The sequence below is a fragment of the Raphanus sativus genome, chromosome 8 (assembly GCF_000801105.2).
Source record: "Raphanus sativus cultivar WK10039 chromosome 8, ASM80110v3, whole genome shotgun sequence".
NCBI lineage: Eukaryota > Viridiplantae > Streptophyta > Magnoliopsida > Brassicales > Brassicaceae > Raphanus > Raphanus sativus.
Genome location: NC_079518.1, coordinates 24,621,598 through 24,634,333, shown reverse-complemented (window position 1 = coordinate 24,634,333; position 12,736 = coordinate 24,621,598). Strand labels below are relative to the sequence as shown.

Below are 12,736 nucleotides of genomic sequence, written 5' to 3'. Positions count from 1 at the left end.
CTCTCATGTTAGATAGAGAGGCGAGGTTAGGGAATGTAACTTACCATCATCATTGTGCCAAGACAAGGTTGACTCATCTTTCATTTGCGGACGATCTCCTCATTTTCATCGATGGATCCTTGGCGTCGGTTCAGAGGGTGCTACAGATCCTGCATGAGTTTGAAAAAAGATCAGGTCTAGCGGTAAGCTTACAGAAATCAAGCTTCTTCGCGTCTGGAATGACGGATCAAGAAATAGCGGCCATTCAAGTCTCAACAGGAATGCCTTGTGGAAGTTTACCTATGCGGTATCTAAGGGTCCCCTTGTGTACAAAGAAGTTGAATCTCCAAAATTGTGAGCCTCTGCTTCAGCAAATAAAGCAGCGTCTATCCTCCTGGTCAGTTAAGGCTCTCTCATTTGCAGGTCGACTGCTGCTGGTAAAAACTGTCATATCTGGTGTTTCAACTTTTTGGTGCTCCAGTTTTATCCTGCCAAAGGCTTGCATTAACAAAATAAATTCCCTCTGTAGTCAATTTCTGTGGAACGGTTCACTAGATGGACACCATACTGCTAGGGTGAGTTGGGAGACGGTCACACTTACCAAAGATCAGGGAGGACTCGGTGTAAAAGACCTCCATAGTTGGAACCTGGCGTGTATCCTCAAGCTCATTTGGATGCTCTTCTTTCGTCCCAACTCGGTCTGGGTCTGTTGGTTCAAAGAGGTAATATTAAGAGGAGACTTATCGAATTACTGGACGGTAAGAACTAGCACTGCTTATTCATGGCTGGTTAACAAGATGATTAAGGTTAGAGAGATTGTTTACCCTCTGCTTCGCCGAAGAATTGGTAATGGTGAGAGCACACGGTTTTGGTTTGATAACTGGACACCTATGGGGAAGCTTCACACCTTCTTGAATGCAACAACTTCGCGCTTGGGAATCTCTTTGTCGGCCACGGTTGCTTCTCTACATACTGCAGGATACTGGAACCTCCCACCTGCAAGATCGGAGAATCAACTAGCGCTTCAGGTCCACTTAACAACGCTTCTGCTAACTGATGGAGAAGACTCTTATGATTGGTAAATAGAAGGAAGGTTATCTCAGAAATACAGAACTGGTGATGTATACACTTACCTACAAGGAAATCAGCCTGTTGTCCCTTGGGCCAAAATTGTCTGGTTCTCTTTCGGTATCCCTCGCCATAGCTTCCTCACTTGGCTAGTACTGCTCAACCGCTGCCCTACAAGAGACAGATTAAACAGCTGGGGATTAAATGTTGATCCTAAGTGCTTGCTGTGTAATACTGATCACGAAAGCAGGAATCACCTTTTCTTTGAGTGCGGTTACAGTGAGTTCTTCTGGAGCCGAATCGCACAAAGGTGTGGCCTTCAACCCTTCACTTCCTGGACCGATACAGTCTCACAACTGCAGGCTCTCCACTCAAATCGTGACTCTCGACGTCTCTCTCTACTGGCAATGCAAGCAACGGTCTATTGGATCTGGTCGGAGCGAAACAATCGACTGCATCAGCAAATCTTCAAATCTCCGGAAGTTATACTCTCACTCGTTGACAAACAGGTGCGCAACCGAATCCAGAGCCTTCGACATGCAAACCCGCGGGCCTCCTCCGCGATGTCGCAGCTATGGTTTCTTCGGTCTTGAACTCTTGCGGAGAAAGCAAAGAAACAAAACTCTCGATCATTCTCTACCTCTCTCCATCGCCGTTTCAACTTCAATTACTCAACCTTGCCATTGGGCTTCTCATCACTTGGGCTTTAGTTCTTTAATATGTGTTTTTTGGACTTAACTGGGCATTAGCCAAAACTAAACTTAAGCTTAGGCTTGTATGTGTTTTATTTTCTTTTGCATTTTAATATATGAAGGCCAGTTTTAAAAAAAAATGTAATCTTACATTTGATCATTTATTTGGTAGATCTTGTTTATCATTAGTAGATTACTAGTTTGGCAATATATTTGCGCAAATTTTGATTTTCAATGATGTTAAAGTATTTCTGCCCATGTCTTACATTCAGCAGCAATTGATGTAAACATTTTAAGGTTGTAGCAAACAAGATGAATTATTTTACAATGTTCCACGGTTCCATTGTTACAAACTGAAATTTACACAACAATTTTGAAACTAGCTTGATCCTTATGGACAATGACTTTTTCTTACCATTGTTCTAGATTATGTTCTGTTCTATTGAGTTCAATGCCATTAGTTTCCTCGAGTCCTTTCTTCTTCCTCGGCTTTAATCCACGCAGCCTGCAAATAAGAGAACATAAATACAACCAACCAATACAAGATCAAATGATTACTTTGATAACAGAAAACTGTTTTGAAAATTTTGCAAGAAATGTAAACGAACCTTTTCTCTTTCAAGTTTTGACAGACTCGGTCGAATAGCGTTCCCAAGGTCTAAACCACCCCAAGCTTCTTGCATCTCCCTGTCTCTTGCTTGTCTTCTGGTTAACACTGGTGCTGCTGTCTCCATCTTCTCGCTTCCAGGTTTCCTTTTATGCTTATTGTTAACTGTTTGGTGCAAGCCTGAGTCACCGAGTCCCAAACCACCCCAAGCTTCCAGCATTTCTTTGTCCCTCTCTTGTCGTCTGGTAAGAACCGGCCTTGTCTCTTCTCCCAAATCCTCCGTAACTTCTGTTTTCTTGCTTTCAGGTCTCTTTGACTCACCAAGACCTAAACCACCCCACGTTTCTTGTATCTCTTTATCCCTCATTTGTCTTCTGGTCAGAGTCGGTTTCACCGTCTTCATGCTCCCGTCATTGCTGCTCTTTGAGTTCTCCTTCTCTTCTACTACAGCTTTGGCCGCTTCCCTATCTGCTTTGAACATAAGCTTCTCTTTCTCTAGCTTTGGAACATGCTTCACCAGAATTTTGTCCAAACTCTCATAATCCGACTCTTGTTTTCTCTGTTTGATCCTCAGGTTTCCATAGACTGTTTCTGAAGCGGCTTTCTCTCTTTCCAATCTATGCACCGGCTTGACCAGGATCTTGCCTAGGCTTTCTTCTTGCCCCTCAGCTTTCTTGTTCAAGTCCATGTTTTCTTTTCCCATCTCTTCTGTCAGCAAACTAGAACTTTTCTCAACTTTTCCCAAATTTCTTGCTTCAAGATCTTCTTTGTTTCTCTTCTTTGCTTCGTGGACTTCTTTCTCTAGCTTGGAGGCATGTTTAACCATACAACTCTCCAGGCTGGCAACTTCAGGGACATTAGCTGCTCCTGTATCTTGTTTTCCGGATTTCTTCACGTTCTCATACATGCTTCCGCAGTTCCTTATGGTTTCTTCAACTTCCTTCTCCAATCTTGAAACATGCTTCTTTACTAGCAAACTTTCCAAGTCCGGGACAGGATCCAATGGCGTTTTGCTTCTGCTTGAGTTCTTTTGGTACGTCCTAGGATTTACTCCGGGGTTCTTCTTAGCTTCTTCGATCTCTTTCTCAAGCTTTGAAGAATGCTTCACAAGGATGCTTCCTAGATCTGGAACAGTTTCACTTGCAACACCTCGAGGAACCTTTCTGCCTTTCTCAGTTACATCCTTTGAAACCCTTTTGGCTTCATACACTTCTCTTTCAAGTTTGGTCATGTGCTTGACTAGATACTTGTCCAAACTCGGAATCTCTGTCTCTTTTCCATCACTTGTTGTTTTTCCTTCAGTGAAAGACCCACTCTTTGAATCTCTTCTCGATCTTGTATCCATTGATGTAGAATTCGCATGATCTGAAACAGTTGGTTCGGTGTTTGTGGTCTGCAGCCTCTGATTACCAACTTCAGCCAAAGCCTCACTTAAACCGCAAGTTGCAACTATAGTTGCAAGACTTGAGAGTTGGTCTTCTTGTAAGCCCTGAAGCCTCTCAAGCATCATATCCACTAGCTTCTCCCTGTTAAACTTCCCAAACGACTGCCGCCTCTTGACTTTTAGCTGTGTCATTTTGAAGGATGAAGTCTCCTCACGTTCAACCACTTCCTCATCAACCTTGTGGAGATCGCCGAGTTCAGAATCAGACTCTGTGTCACATTCAGAAGACGCCTCAGTGATTTCATGATGACTATCACGCTGATCAGGATTCTCACTGATTTTCCTCAGAAGATCTTTAATCTCGGCTTTACTGAGAGAGGGACAATTTGCAAGCTTAGCAAACGCAGTCTTAACAGCAGCTGCTACTTCTTTATCCACATCAAATGCAGTTTCAAAAGAAGCTGTAACAGTATGAGTAGGAGAGCCCCCTCCATGTGTTCCTGATGTTTTGATACGATACTGCTTCCTTGAGCTGTTTGGTTTATCATGCATTATCACTCCCAAAGCAGACGCTGCTTCAAAGGCCTCCACCGCAGCCTTTTCTGCATTCTCCATCAATGTTTCTGCTTCTAAACTCGGTATCCTGACAACAAAGAAAAGAAGAAAACTGTAGATAAGAAGCAACATAGAGGTACCAACAAATATAATGTTCTTCTGTTATGAACACAGCAACAGAAAAAAAAACAATGTCTAAACCTTGAAATTACCTAGCAGCTCGAAGTATTCTAGACCAGGATGCTTCAACAAGAGCCGCCTTGCGGAGCTCCATGGCTTTGCCTGCAGACTCCCTAACAGCCATTTGTTCTCTTACAATCTTACAGTAGTGTGGATTTGAGTCGCCAAGAGTCTCATCAAGAGTCTGATTCATTCCACCAACCTCTTCCTACACACAAACACCATACCATAAACTTCAGCATCCCAAAACAGATATTGCCTTGTTAACAATCAATAATATAACCTCTACCTGTAGCTTCTTGATCTTCCTGTTCAAGTATGAATCCCCTCTTCTGCGTGGAAACCAGCCAAGAGGTGATGATTTACGTTGAGAAGACCTCTTTGACTGTGATTTTCTAAGAGCTGATGTCTCTCTTGGTGATTTATTCTGCATTCCACCAGAGATGTATAAAATGGACATAAGCACCTTAAACAGAGTTTTTTTTGGTTTTTTAACATTAAGTAGTCAAACAGAGAGACTTTTAAATAGTGAAGATAGCAAGATCAAGCTAATAACATTTAGGTATACAGAGTACTGATTCCTCTAAGGCGAGCAACCAAAACCCCTAGATCCGATTCGATTCCACACCACAACATACGAAACCCTAATTTCTAGAACCCAAACCAAAGTCGCCCAGCCTAGGCAAAGCCCTCACGTCTTGGCGAACAACTAAAAACCTAAATCCAATTCCGATACATTCGATTCCACAGAGATAAAGCCTAAATTACAAAGCCTCAACGGGAAGAAACTTCAATCCGATGTAACTTAGATCTCGAATTGTGAAAACAGACGTTACCTGCCCAGATTTGGAAGGGGAAGACGAAAAGTGAAGAGGATCGGCAGCGCCACTTCTCTTGTCAGAGACTGAAAGGCATCCCAAGTCCAAGCAACCGAGATCCATGGCGGCTTTGATCATCTCCTCAGATTGTTGTATCTGATTGATTACAGCGAAAGAAAGCTTCAGAGAAAAAAGAAATCGATGTGAGAGGGAGAAGAGAGTGAAGGGGAGAGGAGAGAAGGAAAGAGTTTGTTGGTGTCCTTCTCTTTTTTAGTTTTTGGGGGAAATATACAAATGGGGAAGTAGCCGTTACAAAAGATCATCTTACTCTTTTCGCTCAACGGTTCGTTTCGGAGTTCCCGGATGGGCTTATCTCATGTGCGCGGGGGTGCACGTTAGTTACAGTAGTCTGAAGTCTGACGTGGCACAGAAGAATATTCCTCTGCTTTTGGACTCTCGTACAATTTTTTTGTTTCTTCAGCTTCATTTCAAAGGCTTACTTACCGAATAACCCGAAAAAAACAAAATTAGTTTTTAAGAGAAAGTAGAAAAAGATAGAAAGAAAAATAAAAAGAGAGAGAGTGTTTGATACTATGGAAAGAAAAATAAAAAGAGAGAGAGTGTTATATAAAAAGAGAGAGAGTGTTTGATACCACGTCCTCGCCTGTGTGCGTTAAACGTGCCACCTCGTCCCCTACCTCTACCACGGAATGAGCCGGGTTGGTTATTATGGTGGACAAGGTTACTCTCTTTCTTTTGCTCTATAGCAAGTTTAGAGATGTCAGGTAATGGAGCCGTTCCCGGAGGCCTCATCTCACTGTTTTTCATTAACAGTTCATTATTGGCTTCAGCCAACAAGAGACATTCGATCAACTCAGTGTATGTGGTGAACTTTCTCTCTCTGTATTACTGTTGCAATACCATGTTACTGGAATGCATCGTCGAGAAAGTCTTATTAAGCATCTCGAGCTCAGTAACTTTTTCACCACATAATTCCATCATGGAAACAATTTTAAACAGGACAGAGTTGTACTCGTCTACTGTTTTATAGTCCTGGAACCTCAAGTGTTTCCAGTCATATTGAGCCCTTGGAAGCATCACCGTTTTCTGGTGGTCATAACGTCGCTGTAAAGCGTTCCAAAGGTCCAATGGATTTTCCGTGGTTCTGTACTGAGTTTTCAAACTCTCTTGGAGATGATGGCGTATTATATAAATAGCACTGTATCGATCTTTATCACTGGACTTATTGTCACTGATGATCGTATCACCAAGTCCTTTTGATCGTAGCATGATCCTTGCATCAAGTGCCCAATCAAGGTAATTTTCACCATTGCTTTTCAAAGCAGGGAAGTCAAGATTTGCCAATTTAGACATCTGAAAAATTTAATTTCCCCCATTAGATATAATAATCATACGATAACATATATAAAATTCAGTTTATATTAAACACAATCGAGCTATGCATGATAACGATATACGAAGCTATGCATGGTCAAACGAGCTATGCACCCTTAATTATTTAAGTATGACAAACGTGCTATGCATATATATATAATGTAAGCAACATAGCAATATATATATATATATAAAAACAGAGCTATATAAATAGGTCGTACGGTTTGAGACAGTCGAAAAACAGAGTAATATATATACAGATCGTACGGATTGTATCAAGCGAACCAGAGCAAATAAATTATGCATGAAGATGGACGATATATATATAAAACGGAGCATGATATACAACGTAAACAATATGAACGAGTGATGACGAACGGTTTGAACCAAGTAATCAAATCAAAATCAAACGAAACAGAGCGATGTATATTATATGAACCATAGCAAGCGAGCAAGATGATATCTTCAAGCGAAACAGAGCAAACGTAAACGTGAAGCTATCTTAGATAAAAAAATATAAACAGAGATGACGATAGCTTTGAATTAAAACAGAGTCCCGAACAATTTTAGATCACGCATAAATAAATTGATATAGATTTAGGTTTTTTTTTTCTTTTGCAAGTCATGTCAGCTAGATATAGCTTCATGTTTGCGGGTAGGGTTTCAGTTTGCGGGTAGGGGTTTCCGATGATACCTTTGATCTCGGAAGGGTTGATCGGTCTCGTCGTTGAGGCAGTACTGGTTCGTCTCTTCTCGCCGAAGATCGCTTCTCGTCACTAACAGCTTCTCCGTCTCAAGCAGCTTCTCGTCAACGAAGGAAGCTAGGGTTTCTTTAGAGCAGATCGTTGCTGATAACGTGTTTGATACTATGGAAAGCGTAGTCTTATTATTGATCAAGTGTCAAGTATATATACTTGATACATGTACTTATCTTCTCAATAAGATAAGTATAAGAGGCAACAATAAGATAAGTACAAATAAGATATGTCGAGCATAATATCAGTATATAACAGAGAGTATATTTTTAGTTAGATGAAGTATTTATGTTTTTTTTTATGGTTATAAGGTGCAAATTCTTTCATTTCATTCATAGTCCCAAAAAAATGCTCTCAGTATTAAAAATATGTACTTTATTACGTTTATTTTTGATTTTTACACCAACACTATGTTTTTTTCTTAAACTAAACACTATGTTTTTCGTCAACATGAAACTAAAACAAAAAATTGTAAACTAATTTGGATAATTAAACTGGAGGTACTGAACTAACATACACCATATACAGTTGAAGGAAAATACTGAACTCAAGTTTATCCATCAAATTGTTCTGCATCCTTGATATATACATGCACACTATGTATATTGTATCATTGTGGATAATGTAGATTAATTAATTTGATTTCATTTTTTAAGGACAAGATAACTAGTCTAGTGTTGGGACATATATTTTTGAATTAAGAAAACACACATAATGGTATATGCTAATTAATAAAAATAAGATATCTAAAAATATATTCTTAAATATTCTTTTCTCATATTACATTTTAATAATATCATTTATTTAAAATATAAATATTTTTTAATATTTACTTTTAAATAATAAAAGTCATAATTAAAGATTAAATATAATTAAAAACGAATATCAATTTATTTTTCATTTATATAATAAGAAATAAAAATTTATAATATTTATATATACATAATTTATATCCATAATTAAATAACTACACCAATTAATAAATATAAAGTAACTTAATCCATAATTAGATATTGAAATGTTGTAACTAAATGATTTTATGACTTTATCAAAAACTAAAAAATATCCGGCCACTTTATATGTTTAGAAATATTTTAAGGAAAATATAATTGTTAAATATAAAATCTTGCTCAAGTACAAATTTCAGGTACATCCATTGTTTAACTTATTTAGATATATAAAACGGTTGTGTGAGGCATTGTCAAATAAAAAATTCTTCATACTGTATACACTATAAAAATAATCAACAATTCATGGGAGAATTGCTAAAAACAACCTAAATATTGAAGTCAAATGCATTAGTGTACCCCAATTTCAGTCAAATGCAGAACCAACCTAAATGGAAGATGAAAATACCATTTAGTCCTTATGAACAAACAAAAAAACGGAGGGATATTTACGTTTCTATCCTTTTGGAAGTCTACATGTAGAAGAAGGAAGTCTACATATTTTTAGACCTCCAGCGAAGTCTAATTTGTAGACTTGATGTGTAGTCTACACCAAAATTTTATCTAATATTTTGTTTTAAAATTGTTTAAAAATAATTATTGTGATAGATTTTAACTAATCATCAATATAATGGATAGTATGAAGTAAATATATTAAAATTTTATATAACTGAACAATTTTAAAGAATATATACTAAATTGGTATCCAAGTGTTAAACAATGTTCATAGTTTAGAAACAAAAGGTTGTAACATGATAGGTCTTTTGGTGGTAGATTTTTAGAATTAGACTTTAGATTTTGATTTTTTCTTGTTTTATGGACTTAAATTTGTTTATTAATGTTTAGTAGTTTATGTTTTGTGTAATTTTGATATTTGATACAGTAAATGAGACTTTTTGATTATCAAGCAAAATATTCAGGGTTTGAGATTTGTGGTTTAGGGTTTCGTAGACGTCTTTGTCAGTCTATTTTATTGGTGTATATCTTTAATTTTAAATTAAATGTTCCAATTTAAAATCATATATTATGAATATTTTCTTTTGTAACACATATTATGAATATTTAAAATTATTAAAAAATTTGGTAAATCATATTTTAAATTTTGTTAAAAAAACGGAAAAAAAAATCGTTGTAGACATACGAAGAAGTCTACACACAAAATTTAACTTAACCGGATTTAACCAAAATAATTAACCTAAACGAAGTAAACCAAACATTTTTTAACCTAACCAGAAAAATTATCCAGCATATAAATATCCTTTCTCAAGGGTAAAAAACCCTAATCCACGCCGCTTGTCTCTCATGGCGATTTCCACAACACTCTTCTTCATCTCCAACCTCTCTGCGATTAAACATCTCTAGATCGGAATCTCGTTTCAGAAAAAAAAAATCAACCATCGCTGCAGCCGCGATCGAGAAGCTCCCTCAGCTCAAATCCGCCACCGATGGACTTAAAGAGATGAGGTAATTTCACTCTTTCATTTTTTCCTCGTCTCAGATTTTGATTCTGGATCTAGTAATCTTCGTCATCGTCTAGTCTCTCTCTCATATGTTTCCCTCCTTGTTTCAGTGATAACGAGATCATGCTAGTTTCTTGAGAAAAAATGGCAGAGACACTCATCATTACCAGCCAGACATCACTCATCAGGTTCGCATCTCTGCTTTGTTCTGGATTTGAGTAAGGATTTGATGAATTCATATGGATCTGAATATGGATTTATAGGCGAGCCCACAGATGCCACACAGATGCCATGGAGGGCTGAGTACGCAAAGTCCTCGAGGTCTTCCTGCAAGTCTTGCAAGTCCCCCATTAACAAGGAGACTTTTCGTCTTGGAAAGCTTGTTCAAGCTACTCAATTCGCTGATGTCATACCTGTACGATTCCCTCTCTCTATCTTTTTTCTTTACTTTACTCTTTTGCTTGTTATAATTTGGTGGATTCTATACCTGGGTTCTAGTTTCTTCTCTCTGTTTATAGACTGATAAAGTTACTTCTTGTAGGGTTTTTGTGAGGCAAATTTGGTTCTTTCTCTTCTATACATTGCTAATTTCGTGCGTATGTGTTATATATGGGTCTACTTTTGCATGTCAAGCTTGTTTATTTTCTCAAACTACACTTGTAAAAAGCTTCTCGTTTTATGCTTTTGGAGCTTATGTGTTACTTGATGACTTCAAAAAGATTCGTGCTTTTATACATTGACATATATTTAGACTCCTATTATTTCTGTTTGGATGATCATATAACCATATGTGGCGTGGAGCTTTAAAATGTAATTTTAATTCTTGTTAGATGTCCTTGTTTGTGCTGATAATCATAAGCTCTTTCACTAATTGTAGCTCCTTCCTGCTCTCTTTCACTAATTGTAGCTCCTTCCTGCTTTAGCTTTCATGAAGTTTTTCAAGCTAACGTATCCTCTGTTTCTTTTGTCAACTGTTTCTTTTTGACTTTTGTCAAGATGTCCTTGTTTGTGCTGAAGTTTTTCAATCTCAAAGGTTTGACCTTTTGTCAACTGTTTCTTTTTGTTTTGAGATTTGTCACAGTGATTTTATTTGTCAACTGTTTCTTTTTGTACGTTCATGTGTTTTATTGTTTTTGATTGGTAAATAAACAATGCTGGAGCTCCTAAAAGGTTTACATCATAATTACGAAAGATTTATTGTTTTTCCATAAGCCATTTTTCTGCTACAGCCTCATCCACTTGCTAAACACATGAACGTACATATTCTAAAGATATGGACCGGTTTTTTTTTTAAATCAACCAAAGATAAGGACTTGTATGAATTAAATTTCTCTAGCCTTTTTCTTTTAATGCTCTAGTGAGACTTACTGTGCACAAGTATAAAAACCCTACATGATTACAGGAACGATATTTTTGTATTCTTGCTGATTGGATCCCGGGTTTCCTCTTTCAGAAAGACAGGGAGATATAAACTTGCAGAGCAGCGATGCTCAAAGGTTTGACCTTTTGTTAACTGTTTCTTTTTGTTTGGAGATTTGTCACAGTGATTTTATTTAACTTATGTAAATTTCTTTTCATACTTGTTGTGGATCATTGCAGGTGATCATGATACTTGCTGCAAGGTAATACGATGTTAGGCGGTCGCTTGTTTGGAAGATCATCTCTTCAGTCTGTTGGTCTCCAAAGACAAAGGAAGGAGTTGCTGCAAGTGCCCGACCATTCTTGATTCTTTCTTTCTTTTTCTATATACTTCTGTCCCTTCAAGAATTGTCCTATTGTAACCTTTTTTCATTAGGATAGTTTATTTATGTGGTTGGACTGTTGTGGTATATTTTCACAGCCAGATCAATATGAATCAAAATAAAATTCTTCTCTGCTTGTTATACAATGAACAGATTGGTGTATCACTTGCACTGTTTCAACGTAAAGTATCACACTTCTCTATTACTCGTGACGTTTATTGTAAAGAATCACACTCCATTCACTCGTTTTATTGGTAATCTCAGGGAGAATGTCTACGAAGAAAAATTGAGGTTGGCTGGATTAGGTTGGCTGGATTTATATATGTGTACATAAAATTGACTTAAAGATACACAATTTCAGCATGCCACAAATTCAACATATACTTGTCTATGTAACATAGGTTTGGTAAGGAATACCTTAACTCAACGACTATATCACAAACTGCTACAAAAGAGTTTTTCACCACTCATTCTCTGTATACAATAAGTAACTGAACCATTCTATGTTTAATTTTTTTAATAGATGTAGACTTACAAAGACGTCTACACTTATTAGCAAACTATGTACTCAAACCAAAAGTATTATAATTTCATAACTACAACAGTTTTTCTTTTCAAAATCACTCAAACCTATTAGGATTAACTAACACACACTTTCAAACAAAAAAATCTAGAAAAAACTTTATGAATAATACAGAAATTCAGTTTTAATTTATTTTCCTACGTAGACTTTTCAATCAGTCTACGACAGTGTAGACCTTCGTTTCAGTTTACATCTGTAGACGGTCAAATAGGTCTACTTTTTGGGTTAGTTTTTGCAATTGAAAATTTTTACGGGTTACTTTTTTTATTTGACCAGAACTCATCCAAGTTTTGACTTTATACATTTAGACTTCCGTTTTAGTCTACCACATTAAAAATGTTAGTTTTTGTTATTGACCAGAACTCATCTAAGTTTTGACTTTCGAAGATAGATTTCATATGTAGTCTACATGTTTCAATTTTTTTGAAAAATGTTAGTTTTGCAATTGACCATTGTTTGACTTTATATGTGTAGACTAAAATGCACGTCTACAGCTTGGTAGACTTCGCATAAGGTCTAACTTCAAAACCCATGGGTTGGTTTTGCATTTGACCAAAATAAATATGTAGAC

General features: G+C 37.1%; 2 protein-coding genes and 1 long non-coding RNA gene across 4 annotated transcripts; 1 reads left to right on the top strand and 2 right to left on the bottom strand.

Moving 5' to 3' along the window:
* Nucleotides 1–2,037: 2,037 nt before the first annotated feature.
* On the bottom strand, nt 2,038–7,557 carry LOC108822975 (uncharacterized). The gene is made up of 7 exons (XM_018596191.2): nt 7,373–7,557; nt 5,612–6,657; nt 5,302–5,463; nt 4,755–4,892; nt 4,498–4,673; nt 2,348–4,373; nt 2,038–2,244 (listed from the first exon to the last, which is right to left on the bottom strand). Exons 3-7 carry the CDS (start codon nt 5,419–5,421, stop codon nt 2,197–2,199), a joined length of 2,508 nt encoding a protein of 835 aa, XP_018451693.1. The 5' UTR covers nt 5,422–5,463; nt 5,612–6,657; nt 7,373–7,557; the 3' UTR covers nt 2,038–2,196.
* On the bottom strand, nt 6,190–6,657 carry LOC108820372 (uncharacterized). The gene has a single exon (XM_018593321.1). The coding sequence runs from the start codon at nt 6,655–6,657 to the stop codon at nt 6,190–6,192; it is 468 nt and encodes a 155-aa protein (XP_018448823.1).
* A 2,093-nt stretch (nt 7,558–9,650) lies between the features above and the next one.
* LOC108819222 (uncharacterized) lies at nt 9,651–11,713 on the top strand. 2 transcript variants are annotated; one of them, XR_001944210.2, is made up of 5 exons: nt 9,651–9,844; nt 9,951–10,028; nt 10,104–10,255; nt 11,294–11,336; nt 11,440–11,713. It is a non-coding gene; the product is annotated as an uncharacterized LOC108819222 (long non-coding RNA). The 2 variants fall into 2 exon arrangements; XR_001944209.2 differs by having other exon boundaries at nt 11,243–11,336.
* Nucleotides 11,714–12,736: the final 1,023 nt, after the last annotated feature.

Bases quoted from the DNA above. Each gene is read 5' to 3' on its own strand.
- LOC108822975 (XM_018596191.2), bottom strand. From the start codon at position 5,421: ATGATCAAAGCCGCCATGGATCTCGGTTGCTTGGACTTGGGATGCCTT. The intron at 4,893-5,301 runs GTAACGTCTGTT...GGTGGAATGCAG, and splicing joins CCCCTTCCAAATCTGGGCAG to AATAAATCACCAAGAGAGAC. The intron at 4,374-4,497 runs GTAATTTCAAGG...CTTTGTTGTCAG, and splicing joins AGAATACTTCGAGCTGCTAG to GATACCGAGTTTAGAAGCAG.
- LOC108820372 (XM_018593321.1), bottom strand. From the start codon at position 6,657: ATGTCTAAATTGGCAAATCTTGACTTCCCTGCTTTGAAAAGCAATGGT.